Source organism: Haemaphysalis longicornis, unplaced genomic scaffold (genome assembly GCF_048455015.1).
Source record: "Haemaphysalis longicornis isolate Haplotype H1 unplaced genomic scaffold, Haemaphysalis longicornis Haplotype H1 scaffold_10, whole genome shotgun sequence".
NCBI lineage: Eukaryota > Metazoa > Arthropoda > Arachnida > Ixodida > Ixodidae > Haemaphysalis > Haemaphysalis longicornis.
This window is the reverse complement of record NW_027526204.1, coordinates 53,388,518-53,415,219: the sequence shown is the minus strand read 5'-3', so window position 1 is coordinate 53,415,219 and position 26,702 is coordinate 53,388,518. Positions and strand designations below refer to the sequence as shown.

The 26,702-nt window shown below is 44.3% G+C and overlaps 1 protein-coding gene across 1 annotated transcript in view; it reads right to left on the bottom strand.

The window, feature by feature from the left end:
* The window catches only part of LOC144159834 (protein Skeletor, isoforms B/C-like), a 72,785-nt gene that overhangs the window by 45,937 nt on the left and 146 nt on the right, over positions 1-26,702 (bottom strand). The window contains exons 2-6 of the mRNA XM_077691504.1: positions 24,320-24,398; positions 18,873-18,975; positions 12,339-12,504; positions 7,257-7,332; positions 2,552-2,748 (exon numbers count right to left, since the gene is read on the bottom strand). Of these exons, the coding sequence (XP_077547630.1) occupies positions 2,552-2,748; positions 7,257-7,332; positions 12,339-12,504; positions 18,873-18,975; positions 24,320-24,398 (621 nt within the window). The remainder of the gene's footprint in view (positions 1-2,551; positions 2,749-7,256; positions 7,333-12,338; positions 12,505-18,872; positions 18,976-24,319; positions 24,399-26,702) is intronic.

Below are 26,702 nucleotides of genomic sequence, written 5' to 3'. Positions count from 1 at the left end.
CCCTACAAATGGCATGGACCTTGGTAGATGACGCCGCGGTTTATTGAGTGGCGTCGACGGCAAGAGCAAGTCCCGGGGCTTTGCTCTATTCACAAAGTTGTAAACTTCAGTATTGTTTTCACTGTAAAGTGCGACACTCCCAACTTCTCCTTTGTCTTTTAAGAATATTTAGTGGTTTTGCCCATTTACCCCTTATAGAACTGCTAAATTCCTCTCGAAAAGAGCATTTTCATATAGTTTGAGTGAACGGGTTGTTTTTTTGGGTGACTTGATTGTCTTGCATTTGCACAAAGTAACCAGCGATAGCCGCTAAAATCACCATGTCTGCGCCAAGGCCGAAGACACTAACTAACGGGCTAAAATTAAAAGGAAACTCACTGAACACCCAGTAGAAGAAGATTGCGGATCCAATGGTAAGCGCAAAGCTGACCACAACGAAGTATAAATTTATTGTGGGGTAAGCACGTTCACCTGTAGGGAAACGAAAGGTTTTCGCAATAACAGCGTACACGAAATGTTTACGGTGCAGTGGGTACTTAATTACATCATGCCAGTGTTGTAAAAAATCCCAGGTAAACAAGTTTCCACCGGAAAAGGTGGCAGCCTGGTCTGTAGCTGCAAGCAGTTTATCACAGTAACATAGTTAAACGGGTCCTGGTGTCCGTGCCGGTTTTAGGGCAGTCATGATGGCAAAAGAAACACCCAGGTGACGAGAAAATTCATGGTGAATTGATATACATCCGCCACACCTGTCCAAAATTTTTCAGCGAAGCTCTTAACCGCTCGTTGGTCGGAAAATTTTGTGTCGCAAACAAACAACCCAGGAAAGATTCCGCAGTTCTCGCACAAGGAACATTTTCTCCAGAAACATTCCATACCCTTCCACAGTAGCCTATGTAATGGTTTACAAAAGTTTCGCCGGGCATCCACTTTCGCAGGGCGGGATGGCGGCCTCTTTTTAAATTGCATGCCCTGTATTTTGGCCAGTGTGTGCGATCTTACGGCCGACTTTCTTACAAAATTGGAATTAGGGAGACATTTGCGAATGCAAAAAAATGAACAGACATACGTGACCACCGCTAGAACGTTTTTGCCGGAGAGATAAGATAAATTGGAGCGGGCTAACACAAGAAAGAACCTGGTTAAGTTCCGTTGTAAGGGCAAGATGAAATATTTGTTAGTGAACATGCTTATTTATAATAAATTACAAATGATTATCTGGACATGCTTTCTGTACATCTTGGTGCCCCAGTTAAAAGCGAAATTGTGTTTGCAAATACAAAGACTTGTAATATACTTTGTTCCAACCACAATTATGTTGTTCGTTTCAACAAGATAATGAAACGTTACATGTAAATTAGTCGTTTCTAGAGCAAATATTATTCTACATGCTATATCAAACAACCGCTATCTCCTCTATTTCAATACCAGTACGTTGGGACTACAATGTTTCTATTTCGTAGTCGTTTAATATTATTATCAGTGCGAAGTTGGCACAAGGTATTGAAACGAGATACCTAATTCAAAATGTTATACTAGAGTAAACCATTCAAGTATTTCTTTTTATTCTAGGTTATCCTACGGCGTACTGATTTGGGGTGGCGCGACAGCTTATAGGCCTGATTATATTGCAAAAAAATGGTTCATATATGCGATCTATAGCAGGAAAAACGACGTGATTTAGGAACAATTGAAGCTTGTGTCTAATATACCATGCATAAAGCTTATGCAATTTATTACTTTAAACTATTACATTGTATTGAAAAAATAACTCCCATGCTGAATGGCCTGAAAATTGCAGAACCTGAGATAAGTACATACAAGCCCAACTGAACCCGCCAGCATTTTAAACAATACATAAGAAACAAAACAACTCCCGCCAAAGAGCGCAAACACTGAACAGAAGTGAAGTAATAAAGAATACGTGAAACCATTTGGTGCTTTCCTCATTGAATACCAAAGATATCTAGTGAATACTCGCGTGTAGTTTTCCTCAGTCTGAAATGGTGTTCATTTTTATCTTGTTCATTCAAAGGCATGTCACAATATAATCTAGGAGAAAAGCGGCAGCAACTTAGGTTCCTTACATGATACCACCCATCCCAATTTCTTGTGGCAGCTTTGTGACGACGAAAAAAGGCGTCTTTGGGTTTTCCGAAATTTCGTATGCATGTAGTATCACTGCGTTTTCTTTGTTTTTTTGCCCATAAATCTCTCTCCAGTAATACATCAGGCCCCATAACAATCGTTAAGTATTAGGTTTTTTATGACGTAGCAATACAGTACATTCTTCATGAAGTTATGCGAACCACTAAAGCCTTTTATAGCCTTTTTTAAATGCTGAACTTTTATTTTGTCGTCTACAAATCGAACTGCCTTAGTTTTTGTGAAAAATGCTACGTTTGTGTTGTGCTCATTGGTGGTTCGTTAGGGCTTGTCCGCCTTTCCTTATGGTTCTTGCTTAGACACGACCTAAGAAATATGGTGACACAAGTGGCCTTATTGCCTGTGCCAGTGCAGGCAAAAACGTTTCATTTTCAAGGTTACTTACCTTCACTTTTGTGGACGTCCGACGACGGGTTATGAACAGGAAGGTTCTGCGACTTCTCTGGCTTGATTTCCAGGCCCGCGAAGCTTACGCTCGATTGAAAGCTGAGCACCGTGAACCACTGGTAATCTGCCCAGTGCTTTCCGTCTGGAAGCTTCAGAGACAAATTCTTGCCCGAGTAATTTCCCAGCATTGTGTTCCTAAACAAAGCAAGAAACAAATTCATGTTGGGCTGACCACTATCAGCATGGAATGTGATTTTTAGCACAGGTGATTTAGTTCATGGCTAATGAGTATTTTTACCCTACCACGTTGTCAACTAATGTTGTCTAGTGTTAATAACTCCTCTTTTAAACTGCTTGTCGACGAATACGTTATATACAGGAATATTTCTAATATCTGTGACACCACAATGCTTCAAACTGACCTGGACGGATTTTCCGCGTGGTGTTCTCTATGGCACGTGCGCCTAACTACTAAATACTGCAAAGTAATGAGAATGTCCGGTAACACATCATGTACGAATGTTTGCAAACATCGTAATGGCATGCAACTACCGTAATATCATAGAAAGCGTAATGTCATACCAATATCTAGGAAATTACACTACCGCTAACCTAGCTTGGGAAAAGCACATCGAGTACGTACCAAACAACGCCAACCGCATGCTTTCTTATTTACGCAGGAATTTTTACATGGAACCTTCATCGCTAAAGCTTCTGCTATATAAGACCTTTTTCCGTTGAAAACTCGAGTTCGCCTCCACGGTATGAGATCCCGGCCTACATCATCTTTCAAAAACCTTAGAATCAGTTCAGAATCGAATCGCGCGCTTCCCGGCCTATTATCATCGTATTGCCCGCGTCTCTGCCATGAAGCCTTCTCTAAACTTGCCTCGTTTTTTGTAACGTAGGAAATTGCCTCGCCTCAGTTGATTACACAAAATTTATTATCACAACCGGATTCTTAAACGTGAACTTTTTCCTGCACCAGCACACTTATCTGCCCGTACTGAGCACGCATACAACGTTAACGTCCCTTTTGCGAGCACAAATTCGTTCTATCGCTCTTCTTTTAAAAACGCCTAAAGGATGGAATGAACTGCGATCCTCAATTGCAACGCTTGCTAATAGCCTCGCTTTTAAAACCGCAGTTGAGAATTTCTATCGACTTCATTCATTGTATTTTTCAATACTGTACAATTTTGTGGTACTTTCAAGTGTTTTAGTTAATTTCTTTGATTTTGTATGTATTGCTGGCATTGTAAGTCCGCCATGTATTTACGAGTTTGTTCTTGTGATATTTAAGCTACCAACCACTCCCTTTTGAACAAACCACGGGCCATGAAGGTATTGAAATAAATAAATAAAACTGTTCAGGTTGCTGATTTTAGGCGAATAATGTGGCCCGAAGGTCCCCATTATTCATTCTTTAGTCTTTATTTAGTCTTAATTCTTTAGTCTTCATTCATATTCATATTCTTTATTAATTCATGAAGACTATGAGTGTTATTTACGCTGTAATTTTTACATAGCACCTTCGTCACTGAAGCTTTTGCTATATATGACATTTTTCTGTTGAAAACTCGAGTGCGCCTCCACGGTATGCGCTTCCTTCATTCAATAATTTTACTCATTCGTAGTCTTTATTCAGTCTTTATTCAAAGTTTTATTCATTCACTGACAAAAGTACATACAGCTGTCTCCGAGAACGTCTTGTTCTTGTGCATTATTTCTGGCATGCAATTCCGTACTACGAGCTGCAGATTACTGCGAAGAGGCGTTTACAAACCTGTTTACCTCCTCTTTACTATACTTTTGGTGTCTGTTGTTGTATGCGCTCAGGCCGATGTTCTGATACTATTTGCGCTATCCTACAGTAGCAAAAAACACTAAGGAAGAGGGAGAAATTTTGTCGCGAATAGGTAGGAACAAGCAACGCCTATTCAAGAAAACATGGTGCAGCCAGACGAAGGAGCGTTGAAACGTTTAAATAACCGCCACGATGGCTCCGAAATACCGCACATGACACGTATACAGCAGGTAGCGGGTTTAAATAGGTGTGCCACGAAGATCCACCGGTTCATTTATAACTACAGGCTCCCAGGTTAAGTGCGGAATTTTCACATGCAGCTCCAGCCTAAGAAGATTCCTTATTCTTTGCGAGGGGTCGCGACCCTTGCTGTCTGGTGGGGTCCCTCGCCATCTCAAACATTGCAGGGTCGAAGAATCGGGCGGTTTTTGGGCCACAGACGATGACCAAGTTCACCGTCCACAGTGGCTGTAGAAGTCACCAAGTGCCTTCGTGTGTCTTGTGGGCGCCGTGGAGCAATCGGCAAAATATGTTGAATCGACTTCCCGGCCTGGCACTCAGCATTTGCGTGGCGACAACGCTTGGTAAGTTGACCCGGCTGGTACCGGAAGTCGCCGTCAGGAGCTACTGGAACTGGCAACTTTCTTGACAGCTAGCGAGATCAAAGCCAGTAGTTGCACCTAGCTCATATTTCAGGTGCAGCAGCACGAACTAACTCAACTGGTCATATATTTTAGCGTTCAAACAGCTGTAAAATGCTTATGCTTAAGCATGCAGACGAAACCTTGCACTTGAATTCTCAATACAAGATATAATATGGTTCGTAAACTGAGAACGTTGTAAATGTGTGCATATTTATGCAAAGAAGTCACAAGCCTCTTGTGGAGGATTTTTTGGGGCGACCTTGGGAAAAACTATAAGATCAGAAAGCTGAGAAGGTTCGCTTTATTCAGGAAAACTTGTACAAAGAAGCCGTGAGTCTCCTGGTCAGTATTTCTCGGGGCGACCGTGGGAAAGAACGTGTAACCAGAAAACTGTGCATGCAATCTGAAATCTGGGAACAAACAAAACAAATCATGGAAATACGAACTTGACATAGCTCTTGCCCCGGTGAACAAACGAGTAAAAAGGGAATTATAATATTGAACGTGACAGAACCGCTCCGGTGCGATTTTAAAGAGAGGACGACTCATTGGTCGCCGTTTGAAAGCACCTTTTGGTCTCAAGCACGAAAACTTTCATGCCACGCTATGACTAAGTGCACATCCAGCCGCTGATTTCGTGGACCTAATTGACAGCCAACACAAAGCAGAGGTAGCACAAAGACGAAACGATAGACCGATGGTGTAAAACAAGTAGCTCGGCACCTCAGATGTAGATTGGTTCCGACGGCTGTCTCCTGCCGCACCGGGTACCTTGAGTGTCAAGGACGTGGCAACGGCAAAGTTCTTGGGCGGTATTATGTTTTCATTCCCTAAATAATATAGAGTTATTAAAAACTACTTCTCGACAGCTTCGCTAACAATGCACCTCAGAACAAAAGGCTACCCATTTTAAACCACACAACAGCGGCATACTACTAGCTACTGTGGATACGCTTGCCCAGTGATCCGGAAAAGAAACAGTGCTGTTTTATCGGACGAAAAAGGTACAGAAATTATCACATATGATTTACGTAGATTGGGGCATCCGCTGGTCCCCTTCTCTTCAAGCCCATTGGAAGATCCACACGGAGCAAAACTCACTATTTGTGGTTACTGCACGTTGGCGAACCTTTTGCAAGAATTTGACCCTTTTTTACCGTAAGCTACACTGGCTGAGATGGAGCAGTTTTGCGTGGACCTTGAAGGGCCATGCCCAAACGCGAGGAGCATTGGATTGAATTCGATTAAATTGTATTGAATTGGGTTGAATTGGAAACAAAATCCAATTGAAGTACGGGTGTGTAGAGAATTTGGTCCGCACATTGCCTGGTGTCGAATTCCAGAGGAGTGACGTCATAGCCGCGGCAGACGCACTGGCGCCGGCGCGTTCCCAGCTGTGCGCCTCCGTTGTGCAGTAGCCAAGTTTGACGCTGTGCAGGAGCTACTTGATAGTCCTTTCGCGTGGCTGCTGCAGAGCCGTGCTCCGCATTCGCGAGGAGCAGTGGCTGGACTGGACTGGACTAGAACGGACTGGACTGGACTGGATTGGACTGGACTGAACTAGACCGGACTGGACTGGAAAACACTGGATCGGATAGGATTCGATTGGATTAGTGAACCTTAGCTCACGCTACGTATATCTTGCATAGCCAAGCTAAGCCACCGCTAATTTTTCTAATATAGTGTAAGACGCCTTTCTTTAAAGGCCGAATTCTTTCGAGACCGAAGGTGTGACCCATTGGAGACAGTAAAAAAACTATTATCCCTGTCGTATCAATGTTATAGGAACAATGTGAATATTATCCTAACAATGAAATTCAGATAAAACATCCTGCCAGCAATCAACGAACATTTTACCTTTAAAGGATATATGAAAGAGGGTGAACAAGCAGTCTTCAGCCCCAGTTTTTGGCATACTTTGTCAGCGTAAGCCCAGCCATTAAAACCTTTTTCCATTTCTTATTGTTTCAGTGACTTCCGCGATTGTAAAAAGTTCATCGTAATATTTTAAAAAAACTTGCGTAAAAATTTACAACTGACACCCACGAGCGAGCTTGTGAACAGAAAAGGCACATAATAATTTTATGGTATTTGGTAAACATAAGGTATCTTAAGAACACACAACCAGAATAACAGGCATCGAATGTTGCAGCACCCTAATGGCAAGGTAAATTTGAAAAATATGCTGTACTTGTATTGTATTACACAACGTGTAACAGTAACTATCTTGAGAAAGGCTGAGAGCAACATACCTCCCGTTTTCGTCTGGAAGCTTCGTGAGCTCATCTCGTGGAGTGTTCTTAGACGGTCCCACAGCAAAGCGGACATCTGTAAAAAAGAGACCTAAATTAAACAAAAATTTACTATTTTCTTCACCTACCTTCGTACCTGCCGTTATTCGTTAGAGTTCCAAAGTATTTTTGCTGGCGGAAACAACAGTTCGGCTTTTGCCAAATTTTTATTATATGCGCTCGTGGCTTACTAGCACCACTCGGGAGCCTCATTTTGCTGTGTTGTAACTGTACTACAAGCAATAATCAGAATTCACTGAATTTCCTAAACAATACGCTATGTCGGTTCGCTGAAAGCCATAACTGTAACGTACCACTGAAACTTTCATAACAACCACGATAACCACAAAAAGGCATATTTTTAACGCGGGAGTGTTATTAGGGTCATTTTTCGAATCCCCTCTGGCTCCTAGCCGTCCGTTATGAGCCGTGCTCATCAGACGTCCACGGAAATACGTCGCCGCTGCCATCCGGCAGCTATAACTGAGGCAGCGAGATTAGAGGGCTCCGCTGAACCATAATATGGCGCTACCGAAACAGAAGTTTGGAAAGGAGGACAATGATACAACCTCGTATACGAAAGACAAGACACGTGTTTTCATCAGGTGCTCCACCTGCGCTGTGAAGTTTATTCTCTGCCCATTTGGTGGTAGCATGCGTGAACGACACGGTCTCTAGCCGTGCCCGCAACGTATGCAATCGCACCAAAGCGTGTTTTCACCAGGAGCTCAAAAATATATATTTTCGGTAATTCATGCCCCGAAGGTAGTCATCCGCATGTAATAGTGGAAGCCTCCAGGAGACTTTTGACCACTTTAGAATCTTCACGTGCACCTAAATTTTGACACACTGGCGTTTATGCTTTATCTTACACCAGAAATATGGCCGCTGAGGGCGGTAATTGAACCAGCGTCCTTGCGTTCAGTAGCGCAACGCCTTGCTCTCTGAGCCACCGTGCGGTGTTTTCCACCCGGTCTTATGCTCGCACGAACAGTGGGTGAAAAAAGTAAAACAGCGGACAAAGAATTAACCTCGGTCTCTCAGAAATCAAGGAAGGTATAGATTATAAGCCGAGAAAAACTAAAATAAAGCCCACCATATAGAGTTTAATCACATAGGTTTTCAAAATACTTTGCAATATTCCCACGGTTATGTTTCCGCTCCAAGCTAGGTTTAGCAAACGACAGATGGTGCCACGCGGCCAAACGAAAAAATCACCTTAAAAATAGGTACGAATATCCTCTTCCAGAGAACAGCCCTGTAAGAATGCTCGGCGCAGTTCTAGACAAGCAGATAGTTCCCAGCCTACAATGGCCAAATACCGACAAGCGTTAACGAATAAATACCCAAAGGCAGAACGTCCAACCAAGAGAAGAGCAAGAAAAAGAGGAAAGAAACGGAAAGACTCATTCAACCACTGATCATGACCGCAATATTGCAGAGCCGGCCATAGCACATATGTACCTGCACCAAAGAAACTGAAATAAACGGCATCATTGGAGAGCGATTTTGACCGTGAGACAAACTAACAAAGGGTGGACCAACTAACAAGGGTGGATGGCCGTTTACTCGATGGAGGGGTGAAATCACAATATTCATAGCAAAGAATGAACTCGGGAAGCTCACGACAACAGTGGCGGAAGGTCAATGGGGTATCCTTCACGCTGCAATCGTCCGAAAAAAGATGTTGGTGATAACAACGATGAATACGTCCTCAACTTGTTTCTTTCTGATGCATTTCAAGAAATCAAGACATCGGATAAACAACTCTCCTGCCACCAAGAAAGCGGACGTAAAAACGAAATCGGGAGGGGGATCATACCCTTTTTGAAAAGAAACAGGTGCCCCCGTACAGGCACCCCCGAAGAAAAGACGGGTACCTTCCTTCTTTGAATTGAAACCACTGCACGCCTTGCTAGACATGGCACCAGTCCAGCGACCCCACATAAACACTCCTTTCTACCAAAAATATGAATACAATTCTCCAAAAGAAGGGGCGGCATGGCAGGCTCTGGTCCATCTGGGAAACGTTTCAATATCGTGAGACCACAGTATACACCGACTCCGGGATGTACGAAAGAACGAGGCCTAGTTGTAGTAGTTGACTACTCTGGTAATCTTTGTGACTGCATGACCCTCGAACATACAGGAACAAAGAAGTCGAAGTTGCAGCAATCGTCTTGCCAATTCAAATAGCGAAGTACCAAATCGACGCTTAACATCATTACAGACTCACAAAGGACATAATACAGTTTTCTGGAGGCAGAATACCGAGCGCTTCGGTAAGGTATTCCCATCCGTAATTAATAACGTTAACAACGTCATCTGGAGACCCGAATTCAATATTTCGGAAACGAACTACGCACTATGAAATAAGCACGCGAATTCACATACCATGCTACTTGTGACCACGACTATCGCGCTGCCCTCTTAGAAAAACGCTAAGAACGAATCCTCATCCCACGCTTAGGAACACGATCTTACCTCTTGCTACAGCAAGGTCTCAATGCCGAAAAGTCACAAACTGTGTGGACGAAAAATCAACACAGCTACCTGAAAATCCATGTGCGTTAAGGTGTTCGGTATGAACATCAGATGTTAACTTAGAACTCTACTAATATAGGGAAACAGCCGCCCTCTCGCACGTAACCTAGCCATGTCCAAGGGTATGGCCAGGAGAGAATAACTCAAACATAACATATTCCACTTCTTCGAGGCATGGGAGGCAAGTTTTGACCAGATTGGAGCGAGAAGACAAATTTGACTAGCATGGGAGGCAGATCAGCGCGAGCATATTTAGAGGGTGAGAGAAGGAGCTGCTGCATCTGGTGCCGTAGACTAAGGTTCCACAGTTGAGCTCCCTGCCATCTCTTTAGCCAATTTTCCTCAATCATAACTATTACTTCCGTAACAAAGATCTATCTCTCTCTCTCTCTGAAAAAAGCCGAATTGTTCAGCCCGGAGTAGATATCACACAATGAACATTTTTATACACTAACACTGACTCTTCCCGCTCAAAGTGACAAACAGCTCGCATTTTCAACCTTTCACGCTCACATTTAAAGCCAAAAAACCGCAGAAAGCAGTTGCCTCTCCTGGGACACGGCGATTAAAAATTATGGTTCCTAGTCTTTCTCATTTCGATATTCATTCCTGCTCGTGAAGCAGAGAACGGAAATTCAGCAGCTGCGAACGAACAGCTTTCGTGGGAGTCGACATATCTTTACCGCGTCTTACATCTTAGGATACAAACGTAGATGTCTGTGCGGCTTCTTCATTAAGCCACTAGTCATAGTTCTCAAGCGTCGGTTATAAGCCTTGGTGCAACCAAAGATAGTAGAAGATGCGTTTCGAAAGCAACTGTGCTATTCAAAAGCAGCTGAAAAAGTTCACTCTTACTGCGAATACAATATGCAAAATGCATCATCATTAGGATTGCACTTGCGGCTTCACCATGAACGAGAAGCAAAATAAATACGTTTAGAAGTTTTCGCACATTTCAGCGAGTCATGCATCAATTTTGCGAGCAGAAGACAACTGTACGGCATTACGAAGTAAAAGGAAAGTTACCATACCATTTCATAAATACACAAACCTGCGCCACAAGCCGACTGTTTTCTTACAGCAACAAGAGCAACTGAGCGCGTAGGTCATAATTTATGGCTACCAAAGGCACGCACAGACAACGGGCAAATACAAGAGGTCGTTCGACAACCACTCACTCCAAATAAAATTTTTTTGAATACTGCATTATAACTAACATAAACGGATCTTGGCATTTCCAAATAAGGGTTAACAAGATGGCACGCCAATGTCCTTTCAGAGGACATTGCAAACTAGAGGGTTGTACTAACTGGGCCCAGTAAGCAAAAGAAAGAATATCCAGTTTTTATGCAAAAATTTAGTTTCATTTTGTTAGCATCATGATCGGATGTCTTGTGCACATTTTACCTAACTTCACGATCACGCATCGCCCGGTGTCTTTGTATAAATACTCCTTATTTTCCTTAAGACAAGAATCTAGCACACACTTCAGATATAAAGCGAAGGGTGCGCATGCTTGTTTTTCTAAGCTTCTACAGTGCCTTATCAGGCCAACCTAAACAATGGCCTGTCTGGCCCACCAATTGAAGGCAGCCCAGCACATGAATGCGGAGACTACACCCGTGCCGCACTGGACCAACTGCTTTGTTGTTTACACCAAATGCCCCAGTACTTTCGCCCTGAAAAAATTTTTGTTTCTGTTCACTTTGTGGATCCGGTAATTTCGTGTTTTTGTCAAAACAAATACCCATATTTATGCGACTTATAAGGAAAATATCCTTACAAAGGACCTGTACCTTCAGGAACCCAACCCCAGCTCGACGCGTCCTGAGCACATATCTGTCAGTTCATCTCCACAACATATTAAGATTTAAGAGGGGGTAAATAAACTGTGTTTTCATCTAAAAATGGCGGCTTACACAAGATACCAGAGTGGCGGCCAATTGAATCAAGTTAAAAGAATATTTGCCGGCAATAAGGCTACTTTTATTGACTGCACAAAAGTATTTTATTTTTTGCACAGATATCTAGCGTAGAAATATTTGCTACACAATACGAAGTAAAAATTCCACTGTTCCGAAATATTGCCAGTACAGATTTAACTATGGACATTTTTGTTGTTAGGTCAACTGCGTATTAAGTATATGTAAGTTCGACTTGAACTCAAGTCAGATTGTCTTAATAAAAGGCACACCCTCTGCAAGGCTTTTGCAAGTTTGGATGTTAAACCTTTTCCCCGTCTCTAACCATAGTTTCAAATTAATACGTTCTTTGGAAGACTATCAATCTTAATAGGCGGTTTTTCCTTGTTGAGTCTGCAGAACACATTTCTTTACACATAAACGACCTCTTATAACGATTCGCATTTCCGGTGTTGCAACGTTCTTCTTTGATGTCGATTTAATATTTTACCCAGTTCGCGTTCTCAAATGCGACCGTTCACAATATTTTTCAATATAATTGTTAGTGATACAAAAATTCAGCAAAAGAGGTGCTCACCTAAGCCCTTGCCGTCGTAGTGAAATTGTTTCAATTCAATTGTGGCGCTGTCTTTCAGCCAGACTTCATCGGCCTTTACATCGTGGAGGTGTCCCACTATGTGATCAAGCTTTTGTTCAACTGGGAGCTCAAACCCAGTTGGGATGAACACTTCACCGAAGCTTTGCTGCAGAAAACGAGAACCCATTTCCGCCGTGTAAGAAGGCCCTAAGGTATTTCCTCTTCTATACACTGGCCACATTTGCAATACAATACAATACATTTGCAATACAATCTACTCGCTCTGCGCCAGTCAATGATAATAAACGACCCGAAAGTGCACTCTTATACCCATTCAAGACGCCAAACTAGCGTTTGCGGATACATCGCCGATCCCAGAACTAGCTTCAGTCGAAAGATTGCGTGTAGTTACTCTCGCCGAGGATACCATGAAGGCAGTAGGATGCATGCAGTAAAGCTCTTTTCTCTAACCTTAGTGGTTATTACATCACGTGTTTTAATGACCCCCAAACAATCATTGTTAAATTCAGCCACAACGCCGCAAACCAATGCACCGGAGAGTATTGCTTCTTGTTTCTTGTTTGTAATTATTGTTTCTGTTCCAGGTCGTCTAATTCCCCATTGTGCTTGTCTTAGTTGATTGAAGGATTGAATAAAGTTTATTTTAAGTAGCAAGAGCGATGTGGAGGCGCCCACTAGGTGAGAGGTGCCTTCAGTTCAGGATGCTTTGGAGGTGGCCTGCTCTCGCTGTCCTCTCTACCAACATGCGCTGGGCAGAGGGCTCGCTAGCGCTTTGATCACAGTCTGTGGCCCATGCAAAGCACGACTAATATTGATACAAGGTGAAGCGGTATTTGCAAACGTGTATTTACAATGCTTATTCAGAGGCTAGTTATTACAAACACGTTGGACGATAGCACCGCGCAAGCCAAGGAACGAACGTGCTTCATCGTCAGCGTCCTCTTCATCTCCCTTCTTCAAGATGATCCGGGCTAGCACAGTACATGTATACCGTCCTCTTTGCGGGGAATTGTAACACTACCCCCCAGCGGTAGGAGCGCCGTCTCGGTGCCTGTCAGGGTAAAGCTGTAGGTTGCGAGCGGCATGGCTTCAGCCGGTGTCTCTGTGTGGAGAGAGGCGTGAGTCCGACAAAACCAGCCGGGCGATTTCGTGATTTACCTCAGTCAATTGGCGTACGACACGGTAGGGGCCGCAGTACCTGGCTAGAAGCTTTTCCGAACGCTCTACGCCGTGTGCAGGACACCAGAGCAGCACCAGGGATCCAGGTGCAAAGTGGCGGGTGCTGTGGCGGGTGCTGTGGCGGCAGTCGTAGCGATCTTTTTGAGAGCGCTGGGACGAAGCGAGCCTGACACGAGCAATGTTGCGGGCAAAGTCAGCGCTGGCGATGGCGTCTAGTGCATATACGAAGGGTGGCATATAGTGTTGAAATAAAGTGTCCAAGCGGTAACGTCGCTCGGCCATATAGGAGGTAGAAGGGAGAGAATCTAGCAGTATCCAGGCACGACGAGTTGTAGGCAAACGTTATGTAAGGCAACGCAATATCCCAGTCCCCATGGTCGTTAGAAACGAACATAGAAAGCATATCAGTTAAATTCCGGTCAAGGCGCTTTATGAGGCCGTTGTTTTGAGGGTTGTAGGTGGTAGTAACCTTGTAACGGTTCCACATGAGCGGAGGATGTCGTGGACTACTTGGGAAAGGAAGCATCGTCCGCGGTTTGTCAGTGGCTGCCGAGGAGCAACGTGGTGTAAGATGACGTTGTGCAGGAGGAAATCGGCGACATCGGTTGCGCGGCTGGTTGGAAGAGTCCGCGTGATTCTGTATCACGTCACATAATCGGTGGCAACTGCAATCCACTTATTGCCGTTCGCAGAGCGGCGAGAGGGACCGAGAAGATCTAAACCTACTCGGAAGAATGGCTCAATAGGTGTATCGAGTAGCTGAAGAAGACCGGCGGGTAGCGTGGTAGGCACTTTTCTGCGTTGGCACATGTCACATGCGCCGACGTAACGGCGAATCGAGCGGTTAAACCCCGGCCAGAAGAATCGCCGTCGCGTCATAGCTCAGGGACACCCCTAGATAGCCAGCTGTTGGAAGGTCACGGAGCTGCCGGAAGACATCTGAACGAAGGTGCTCAGTTACTACTGGAAGCAGATTAGGACCACCTTGGCGGACATTGCGGTGATAGAGGAAGCCATCCTTCATTTGGAACAAACGCAGTGAAGGGTTGGAAGGAGCACCGGTTAAGCGGTCGATGACCCAGCTCAAGGAGGCATCAAGGCGCTGCTCAGCAGCAAGGTGTTGAAAGCAGGAAATAGACAATACCGACGTGGCGAGTGAGTCGGAACTTGTAGGATTGGGAAGCTCAACTGGGTAGCGTGATAGACAGTCAGCGTGTTGATGTAGACTCACCGGATTTATAGACTAGAGAATAGGAGTACTCCTGGAGCCGCAGAGCCCGACGCCCGAGGCGTCCGGTAGGGTCTTTCAAGGACGCAAGCCATCATAGTGCGTGGTGATCAGTCACGACACAAAAGTGGTGACCGTAGAGGTATGGGCGAAATATAATGACGGCCCACACTAGGGCGAGGCATTCCCGTTCGGTAATTGAATAACTTCGTTCAGCTGGTGTCAGAAGGCGGCTGGCGTAGGCCATAACGCAGTCTTTGCCGGATTGGCGTTGAGCTAAGACGGTTCCAATGCCGTGACCACTAGCGTCAGTCCACACTTCCGTGGGAGCGGCGACCTCGAAGTGAGCTACAATGGGCGAAATTGTGAGGAGAGATATCAGGGTCTTGAAAGACGAGCTCGCTCACTGCCACAGGAAAAGACGGAATCCTTTTTTGAGATGGTCGGTGAGAAGTCGGGCGATATCAGCTAAGCCTCGGTTGAAGCGACGGAAATAGGAGCATAGGCCCTCAAAACTCCGAACTTCTTTCGATGACCGAGGCACTGGAGCATGTCTGACCGCCTTTATCTTGTCGGGGTCAGGCTGCACTCCATTACCATCGACAAGGCGGCCCAAGATGGTTAGTTCCCGCTTGGCGAATTTTCGCGGAGTTAGGTTGTAGATTTGCCTGACTGAAGATAGTAAGGATTTCGGACAGGTGATGAAGGTGAGGCTTGAACGATGGAGAACCAATAATGACGTCATCTAGGTAGCCCAGGCATTTGTACCATTTGAATCCCCGCAGGAGAGAGTTCATCACGCATTCGAAGGTAGCTGGCGCATTGCATAGACTGAAAGGCATAACTACAGTGGTTTTGTGGCCGGCGATACTAACACGAGAGGTGCACATGCCAGCAACGGCTGGCGTACCGCCGTCAGCAACTTGAACATGCGACAGAGCAGGCGTCAGGCCTTTACGTAGGCGGTGACAGAGATTTGCACTCAGGAGGATATATGCGCCCCGGTATCAATTAGAGCAGGAACAGGCACGCTAGCAACATTCATATCACGTTTTGCATCTTTCTACCAGCAGCGCACTGCCGAATACCCGGCCGCGTCCACCCCGTATTTTTGCCCCTCCCCTTGTACCCAGCACCTTCACCAAATGATGCAAGTTAAAGCGGTATTTACAATGATGTATTTACAATACTTATTCAGATGCTAGTTATTATAAAACACGGTGGAAGAGAGCACCGCGCAAGCCAGCGAACGAACGCGCTTCACCGTCAAGGTCCTGTTCATCTCCCTTCTTGACGATGATCCCGGCTAGCACAGCACATGTATACCGTCCTTTTTGTGGGAAAATTAATTATTGCCATGTAACAATATGAAAACGCGGTCGCTGTTTAGAGCGGGTGTGTAGTGCGATGCTTGCTTCGCGTCGTTCACAGCCACATTCTCAGTCTACTTTTCTTTTGAATTGCTTTCGCCCTGCAGCAGGCCAAAGAAAAAGCGAGAAAGCGAAAAATCACAAAAGACATTACGTGATTGCGTTCAAAACCCTAACTCAAAATATTGAACCACATGTAGCAGGTTGAGGGGTTTAAAAGAACATAGTTACCGGAAGCAGCATGATGAACGAGGTCATATCATAAATTCCAGAATCAAGCCTGGCGGCTGTAAATGGTGTATTATATCATTGTAGCCGATTCGTTGAGTGAAAATGAAACTTAAGGCCCTGTGGCGTCGTACCTGTCCCTGTGGCATATTCAAAAACCATACCCCGCCACGGACAGCGGCCTATTGGGCACGATTCACTCAAAAACCCACCTTAAAAAGTGAAAAGCATCTAAATAAATTATTACCAGACAACAAGGAAAACAACCATATTTTATAAAAGAATAATGTACGTACTCTTATCCCAGCTAGACTTTGCTCGGTTGCCTATGGAAGTGTTGAAACTTACCTAAAAAGAAAGACACCACCCAAGTGAAAATATTCTGAATCGAAACCGACCTAACCACGGACAAAATCCAGCTAATGTATAAGTACAAAACCATCCCAGAGAAACAGCCAAAAGGGACATAAAAGAGACCAAATCACTGGAAGTACAAAATCATACAAATCAAGAGCTCGAACTGGCCTGAAGGAAACAAAAGCACCGGAACTTTTGTTTATAATGAACAAACCTACCTTAAATAGATACCACGTATAATAAAAACGTGTTTTAGGTTAAAAACAGATAAAATACCGGCGCCTGCAGGGTTTAAACATCGTTCGTGTGGTTCATAGCCACACACGGAACCTCTGTTTTACGAGACAAACGAGCCCGAGGTAATTTCAACCGAGTACAAGAAGAACATGGACATATGCTGAAACTAGCCCATGTATTGCGCCCCGTGTCATGAGCCACTACGGGATGCCGTTTGCAAATTCGCGCCCGGTGCTTCTCCAGTTAAGATCAACGCTGAGGAATCCCACAACCTTATGTGCCGAGGCAGTTGCGGCAATGTCGCGTAACGTATGTAGAAACGACAGTTAATGCGATACCTATTCTACATTCGCTTCACGGGCTGTGATTTCCGTCTGTCCCAAAATATCCGCTTTCTGGTATCATATCTGTTTTAACATTGAAAAACGAGCATAGGCGCACAGAGGAACGAGGAATGCGGGCGGACTACAGTGACACTTGGACGCAATAGAAAAGAGCCTGGATGAGGGGGAAGGATGGCAATGGTGGAGTAAGAAATCAAGTCAATGACACTGAAAATTCCTACGAAAGTATCAGCTACAGTTTCCTTGTGAAAAAAAAGCAGGTGTTTGTGCCTTATTTTTCAGCCTCAGCGACTGCAGTAAGAGCGTGCAGCGTTCACAAAAATGCACTGGGGCAAGATCCTGCGGGCACCACTTACTCTGGCCCAGTTCTTCAAATTTCCGCCTTGTACACACTAGCATTGCACCTTTCATGGTCATCTAATCGGCTGTCCCACCTAGTAGCAACTTTGCTGGAGTGTGCGGGTTCATCCCCATCCTAGCTCCAGCGCCGCACCGTCTCAGCGCAACCATAGATGGCAGGTGGGTCGTGTTGGGCACCTTCACCCCGCCACAACCATCACTTGAAGATGTCCCCCGCCACGTCTCCCAAGACCATGAGCAGCTGTACAAGAACATCTGAGAGCGAGGACATGTATCCAGCCCATGATGCCATGTCCCCCACCCCCTCGTCCGATGTGGTTCCCGACCCTCACGACTTCCTCGTTTGCTCCCGCTCATTGCTGATATGAGGACAGTGCTCCAAACGCCCATCATCATCATCTTTGGCAGCAAGATCTTCTTCACTGTTTATTCTCATCGCACATTTATTTTCACCTACCGCTGCTTTACAGCTTAGGCGGCCTCGACCAGGTTTTTTTGAAGGGCAGTAGCGCATAGCGTCCTGCTCAAAACACGCGATGACAAGAAAGCAGCGTGTGGCGCATTGCCAGGTCCAGTCTATTTTATGGCAGATTATACGTATTGAAAATATAGCCTACACCTTTGAGGGCCATCTTATGTGCTCCGCCTTCACGTGACATATCAATATACCTAAACATAATACATAAGCAGTACTTTGGATCTGGGGGTCATTTTTATGTTTCTCGGCAGTTTTGCTCAGTGCTTTAAAGAGCACTTGACCAAAATGATGCCAGGTGGTTCCTGTCGGCATATTCCTTCATAAAGGTAAGGAACTAGATACAAAAAACCTTCCGCTTATAAAACGTAAACTGTTCAAATAAGACCTTTCCGAGTGTAGTTTTGAAGGCCTTGTCGCCGTGCAGCACGAGAGTCTGCAACAATGGGACATCATGCCGCATAGTGCATTTTGTACTCGTTGTGTGGCTAACTTCTGTTGCTTTTTTTCTACCTAGCTGTAATGCAACACTGCGCCAAAAGAAAACCTCACAAAGCACTTACAAAAACTGCACTGGCAAAACTGCAGGCATGTTTTCATTGCACCGCATCGCTTCTATTGCTATACTAAGCTATATTGGTTAATTACGCCAGTACTCGAATTGCGTTTTTTATCAGTTATATCTAGTAGTATCCGCTAATCAAAATGCTGCTCATAGATTGCAAACTGTCTCACGTTCAAAGTCACACAGAAGATTCCGATGTAGTCATATTCTGTTATCTTCATCGGTAGAGTAAGCAGGACGCGGGAGTTTGTGTACGCTTTCAGGCTTTCAAAGCTGGAACGAGAGAAGTACCATCAATCGCAATTCACGTTCATGGCAAGCAAACACAAGTAATATTACCTAAATGCCAACCTCCAAATGCAAAGCGTGAAGTTGCTTTACCACGAAATATTTAGGTTATTTTCATCCCCATAATTAACCGTGTTTGGGTATCTGCGGTGCCTGAAGCTGAATCAAATTATTGTTGACCGCGCAAGAGCCGAATGATAAATCAGACAGAAGCCATGTCAGTAATATAGCTTTTTCGGAATACGGTTTGGCGCAACTCAAAACGCGGTCGAAACGGTACGTATAGAAAAACGCCTATCACAAATATAGATTTAAACATCTAAATTACATCTTTTGAGAGCGTACACCAGCTTTTAAAGTGATATATTGCTGTGCTTTTATGTTTTATCAAGTGTATTTTTGAATACATTCAGAGAGAAAGGTGTTTACACCACTTTGCTAGTCATCACCTCGGAGTAAAGTAGTAGGCTTCAAAAACATCAAAAATGCAACTTCACAATCTGTTTGAAATCTAGAATGCAAGTTGATATGTCTCCTCAAAAATAATATTTTCTTTCCGGCAGACACACGCTTAACCCAAAGGGCGTTGTCTCGACAACGTTATCCTACCGGAGGTTCGCCTTGCATATTTTTTTTCTAGAACGCAACCAATCATTTTTTTTTCATAATAAACGCCTGCCCTAGATCTATTGCCACAACTTCTGGGGCGTTAAATCAGTCTCCTATAAACTACTGGAGCCTACAATGCTTCAAGTTACGTACAAAACACCCAAAAATCATGTCAGTATTCTCTCTAATATTCCAACTGTACGAATGTCTTTACTGTGCTTAAAATACTAATGAAACTTATCACACTACCAAGGTTATTTGTGCATCTATTGCGTTCTGCGGTTGGTTTGGAACGTGGGAACTGTTCCGGTTCTACTGGGTCCCGCGCGATGAACTATGTGGCGTTTTCGTAGAGCAAGTACTGTTGACAATTATCTCAATTTTTCCGAATTAGCAAAGGAAAAAAGAAAAAAAAACATTTATGGAATTGATGACGTCTTTCTGACGTATCAAGCTCTGTATAGTTTTTAGAACAAAGCCTGAAGAATGCAGCAACACTGTTCTTGTCGTGAGAGACCCAGTGGCGGAACTACTTTTCTAAACCTATTTGGATTACTTTGTAACACAACCACCTCACTTCGGGCTACATTTTACGTGCAGATTTTCTCGTGGGTAGGTGAATAAAGTGTAACGTGTATATACAATGTTTGGCCTGGACAATTTGCACAACTCTTAAATATTATGGTTGCAGTGGTAGTAAACATGCACGCGAAACAGAGTTGGTGCAATGTGGTTCTAGGTTCGCATGCGTGTGAAAATAGACACGATATTCATTTTGTCATGAGTGTAACAAAACCACCTTCATGAATTTCACGACACACGGGTGTAATGTATAGCAGCATTATTGTACGTTGGACGTCCCTAGATACTGAAAACGACCACATCTGCAGGCTGTCAAGGTTGACACGCCGGCTTAGGATACCATGGACACTCTTGATTTTCTTGCTTATAGAATTCTTGCTGCCTATGAAACAAAGCTGCTTTTCTTGTATGCGGGATTTGGTGGCACAAACACCAAAATGCAGATATAGTAATAACAGGCCCATTATTAATAACAATAGGACTCAGTTTTAAAAAAGACGCTGTTGTCGCTGGCCCTAATTACCGTGTTACAAAAAGCTCCGGTGCCCAAAAAATCGGGGCAACACCTGCTCGGGACCCGAAACATACGTCATAGCGTACGCCCCTCGTTCTTTCATTCTCGTGTCGTGTATGCGCATGGGCTCGGTACCGTAAAAGATACCACGTGCGTGGCAACGTCTAAACGACAACCTGCTCGAGAGAGGTCACCGCGGCCGCCGCATTCTCGAGAAGCCATAATGAATAATTGGAGACATGGCTATGAGTCTGCCGCTCCATCCCGACACGACGTGAGGATCCCGCACCGCTGTTTCGACGCCTCAAAGAGCTGGCGGAAATCTGCAAGCTGAGAATGACTTTGCATCCACCCCTCACCGCAAAGAACAAGACCACCCCTTCATCGCTTATGACGACGATTACTAGCACCGCAACTATGCAAATTAACAATGATACCTAAACTTAACTATGTGCGCGGCAATGCTCACCTACATCAGCTTCGCCATTAGTCTTGGGCCTCACTGCAAGCTATTCTGTGAATTATAAATGTATTTTTCAATTTCAATATTTCAATACACTTCTACAAAGAAATATTTGGTGTCAGAAACATCAGGTCCTTTAGCCAAGCTGCTAGACGATACGTATAGTAAATATGCGAACACCCGCCCGGTTTATAGGACACCGTTGGTAACTTGTTACACTAATTTGTTAAGCTAAAACACACTGAAAAAAATTGTAAACTTTCCGGTTAAATTACTTTGGACAGAATAATTATGATATTGCAGTAACGCATGTTGTGGGGCTACCTGGTTCTCGGTACTTAGATGCAAAACTGCGTGCACGGACGTTACCGTGAAACAGAAGACAGAACGAGCGCACACTGGAAGAGCAGACAGGACGAGCTTGTCCTGTGATTCGTTTTCGCTGTGCTGTTCTTCTGCGCAGTTTTGCGCGTGAATATGAAATCTGAGTTTGCATTTCTGATCCTGCTTTATGCCGTACGAAAAAAAGTGCTTGAAAAGCACTTTCGCCCCAAATATCGTCTTCGCAGACGGCGAAGCCAGCTATGGCCATTCTCAGTTCTAAACAATGGGATTAAAAAATAGGATTTTGCTTAACCCCCCTAAAAATCTTAAATGCCAATGATGCCCTTATCGCCACCTTTCTTGCCTGCGCTGATAAGCGAACGCATTTCGAGAAGCTGCTAACCATGGTGTTTTGCATTACCAGAATTTGGTCTGTCCACTACAAATATTTGATTTTATGAATGCAGATGTGTTCTCTTTCTTTTAGTTCAGTCTCTATGTTGTTACTCCTGTACCTAGAGGGTTCACTTGTTGCTCGTTATCCGGCTGGCAAACCAGACATACACAAAAGAGGTCAATTTTACTGCACCCCGGTAATGTACTTCTTCAAGAACAAAAAGTCACCAAAATCCATGAAAAGCCTAGTTCAATTGATACCAGGCGTTGACGAGGCGATCGCACTAACCTTTATGTATTCTATGCTCTCCAGCATTCTCAAGTACACGCATAACCAAAAAGCTGTAGATATATATATATATATATTGCAACCACAAAAATATGTTCTATACAATGTATTCACAGTCACATTAGGGACTGCGAAGATGCGATAAAATGTTTGCACTATACCACTTTTATTTTTCTCTGCTGTTCCGAGTTTTCAGTTAGGTTCATCGTTAATCACGCACTGGCCGCGTGATGGTGTTTAGGGTGGAATTGGGAACCCGAAAGTTAAATATTTATTGTTCATGGTGTGCACCAAGACAGAATGGGATCTTTTAGTGTGGCAGTCAGAATATTTTTGCAAGCCAGTCAAGCGCTACTAAATCGATATTCATCTTGGTTTTTACGTCAGGCTAGATAATGACGGGGTGCTGAATAGTGAAGAGCTATTATTATGTTTCGAGACTTGGCTGCCACAAAACCAACCACATTCTTTAGTGCTGTCATCATAATACACAGCCAATTTTATCGCAACCTTGCTTTGCAAATGAACAAAGTTATCTAGTGTTGTCACAACGACATTAAACCCACAGCTGCGCCTCCCCGAAAGTTACACTTTGCCCTCAGAAGTTACGTAATTTTACAATGCAGACCATGAAAATTTTCCCAGTAGCGTTTGTATAAGTGCAACGCTTTCCTACCTATATATTTTGCTTTGGTGGGAATCGCACTGAATTCTTGCGGGTGCAGCTCTCATACCCTGTGTACGCTCTGCGCTTAGCGGCAGCGGCGTACCCAACCTCTGTATCACCGCTATAACCGTTGCAAACAGTCACCAAATATCATACGTTCAACGTCTCTGCTCTTTTATGCAATAGTATTCGTGTATCTTCCCTTCTTCAATCCTCCTCAAGCTACAATCGTCCCCTCTTTTCTTGTTCTTCTCACGACAGCACTTCCCCTATAGACACACCCTTTTTCCAGTTCTGCTATTAACTTGCTTCGGTTCTTGGCATAGGCCGATGCTGCCGACAACCGTAATATCTGTTTGAATATTGATAATGCACAGCTTCCGTCCGCAGAAGACTAATCTTTTTATTCAAGTTCGTAGTCCAGGTACGTCTTCTTGAGTGTGTTCGCGTTCCCGCGTCTTTTCAGCGCGAGTAACATTCTTCGCTGGCTTTAACAGACCAAGCTGTCAGTACACACAGTCTGTTGCCAGTGCGCGCGGCAATGGCGCGTCCTCTACTCCCAAGAGCAGAAAATCACCGGCTCAGTAGAATTTCTGGAGAATGCAGGGAACCGAACAGGCGTAGACTTCATTGCTTTAAGAAGTGATGGAAACGTAATTGTATAAGGGTAAGAAATTGCAATAGCGAAGCGCTACGCAAAAAGCTTTATTTCACGTTCAGAGCTATGGCACTGGTATGACGTCATCAGACGCCCATATTTGGGGTGTCCATGAATAAATCAAAACTTTCCTGAAAATCTGCTTGAGGTAATTTATTACCCTCGTGCGTAAATGCCGGAATTGTGAGGAGGAAATAGGTTGTAGATTTGCGGCTTCTGTTAAACGCGCAGCCAGAGATAACGTTACCCTTAGTCCGGGTTCAGACTTTTGCCGCAACTGTCGTAGTACTTTTAAAAAGTGATGTCATTTCACGTCTCAGCCAACCGCATTGCCTGACACGCCTTTTCACGTCCATTGATAACGATATGGCTTTTGCGTCCGTAGTCTGCACATAGCCTTAGTGGCAGCTGCGGCACACCTTACTGCTCTGCCATTAGTGCTAAACGTGCTGCTTTAAAAGAGGATCAGTGGCGCCGATGCCAAAACAAGGTGTAGCGAGTCGCATGCGCGAGCTATAAAAGTCATCTATTTTTCTACGTTTAGGAACGACTTCTTATAAAGCTTTACCGCAGAGCATTGCTAAAAAAATCAGGGTAAGCACGTTAAAATATGCCCTAAACGTAAGACAGCTTGTAGTTCACGTTTTTATCACGCAATTAGGACCTAATTTCGGTACGTGTATAGTAACACTGTAGTACCTATTTTAGAATACGGAACGTGTTATAACATATATTAAGAGATATGGCCACGGCAAATATATGTGACCTTTGGGCACCGTTTGATGTGCTCGCCAAATAGTTACGCCGTATATGGCTTTCAGCATTACCTGCCTTCCTCGTCAGTTGTCATGTTGCCGCTTGTTTGATCCGGGCCCTGTGAACCTTTGCCAATCCAGAAATATGCCTCTGCAAAGCAAAGACAATTAGTTAACACAACCGTACACATTACACTGCCTTACACCGAAGTCAATATCTATGTAGGGATAAAAGATTCAATGGCAACAAAACGTTTGCAAAAATTATGTAGGAATCTTGGAGCGGAGAGGTTATAAGAGAAGGCTTCCGTTGCAGGTAAACCTATAAACTCCAGTCATTGGAAACGACTTGAACAAAAGACCTATTTGTTTGCTTCGGACCTCCGAAACATACGTTGAAAAAATGAAATGTTTTGGCCAAACAAGAACTGTGATAAAATAAACCTGGCAAAACCTTGCCCTTTCCTTTTCCAACATCGTTTCTGTATTTTCCCTTTAGTTGATTGGCCTGAAAGCTTCGATAACGCTACCAAAATTTAGGCCTAATAGACCGCGCTTACGTGTGCAGTGTTTTCCGTCATTTCACCCATGATGTTCTTCAGCTAGGGGCACGCAACTATTTGCTTCTGTTTTTCGGCCTGCATTTACATCAATCAGCCAGAATTACCTCTTGCGGCTCCTCTTACAGTGGCTCACTGACCCGTTGGCAACTGCTTGGTCACTGGCTACGCACAAGTAGCAACCGATCGGTGCTCTAGCTGTGTGCCACGTGTGTGCCACCAGTGCATTGCGTGCTCACCGCGTTAAACACCGGCGAGTAGCCCTGACCTACAACACAAATCACTGCAGGCCTGTTCTTACTCTCCAGCGACGTAGTATGGCTTACAACAACAGAATCCGGCAGGATACATGACCTATGGCGGCATCACTTAAGAGTGTGGCAATGAGCGGTGGTGAAATGTAAGCTACGTAAAAACAGCCAAAGAGACAAAAAGGCAAAGTAGACAGGCAATGGAACAAAATCTGTGGATTGCAAGATGAGGAAAGCAATACTACACAGAGAAATCAGGCAGGTTATATGGGGAGAAAAAATTCAGAGCGCACGGGTAGCAAAATGAAGGCTCGATAGCTTTTAGCTGGTCTTAATTGAAGGTGTGGAAAGTATTTTCTAAAATGAAAACTTTACTTCGATTCTGTTTCTTTTCATCGTTTTTGTCTGCTAGGAAGACGGATGTCATTTGCACCCATGAAACTGAATTATCAACCAAATAAATACGTTACAATGGTTTATGGGGTGAACGTCCGTAATTAAACAAGTAAGATGTGCTGAGTTTCCTGCTTGTTCTCCAAATGTTTCCTTCAAAGTTAAAGCGTTGCATTGCTCATTATGCGAAAAAATGGCCGTCACAGAACCGCGACTGATAAACACCAATTGTCGGCGACTCGTCGCATCTTGAGATTTTATTGCATAGCTGTAAACACGAAATAGGCCTAAACAACAAACCGCGTTTTATTAGAAGTGCATGCGAAAGCCGCCCTGTCAAGAATTGACGTATTGTGCGCCTTTCGTTTACGTCACGTTTCTGTAGGGTTTGTTATCTGTTCCCGTTTAGACGTTTTGTTTTGTGATCCGTCCTAGTGTTCGCCCTCCCTCCCTCCCTTTCTCCCTCCCTCCCCTCTCTCTCTCTCTCTCTCTCTCTCTCTCTCTCTCTCTCTCTCTCTCTCTCTCTCTCTCTCTCTCTCTCTCTCTCTCTCTCTCTCTCTCTCTCTAGCTCTCCTACGCGCTACGCAACTGCTCGTTCCTGCAGCCCTATATTCGGAAAGTGGACAGTAGTAAAAATTGCTGCTGTCTGTTTCCTCTTTTGGCTGTATTTCTTCGCTGCTTTTATATCCAAAATACAGGCATGATTGTCGATGTAAAAAACGCTACAAAACAACACACAGCGTGTTCGCGCACTTTGTGTCTTCTTCGTATTTGGCTTCCATGGTCTTTGTTCAACACTCTTAAATGTCGCAATCATGCACCAATACGCAAAAACCACGTCTTTTGAGTACGGGGTAAACATCCACATCTGCGTAACGCCGTACCGAGGCCCTAAAAATGGAACACCTCGTGCCACAGAATGCCTGGAGGTGTTGACTACCTCGAGGTGTGAAATGCTTCCAAAGGCGCCGTTTTACTGTACTGGTGGTGCAGTCACCAATACGGACGCTGATGCCGGTTTTTTCCATCGTGCAACTTACGGCTTTCGAGTGAAACCCCTAGCAGGCATCGTAATAGAACCCAGGGAGCTCCTATGAAAGCCCCGTGAATTGTTCACTGCCCTAGGTTGAGCCAAGGACAACACGATGTTTGTGCTGCTTGAAATATCTATAAAGGGGACAAAAAAACAAGGGGCCTCGAACGGGGTTACGCATCTGCTGAACCTATAAACATGTGGCGACATATGGTATT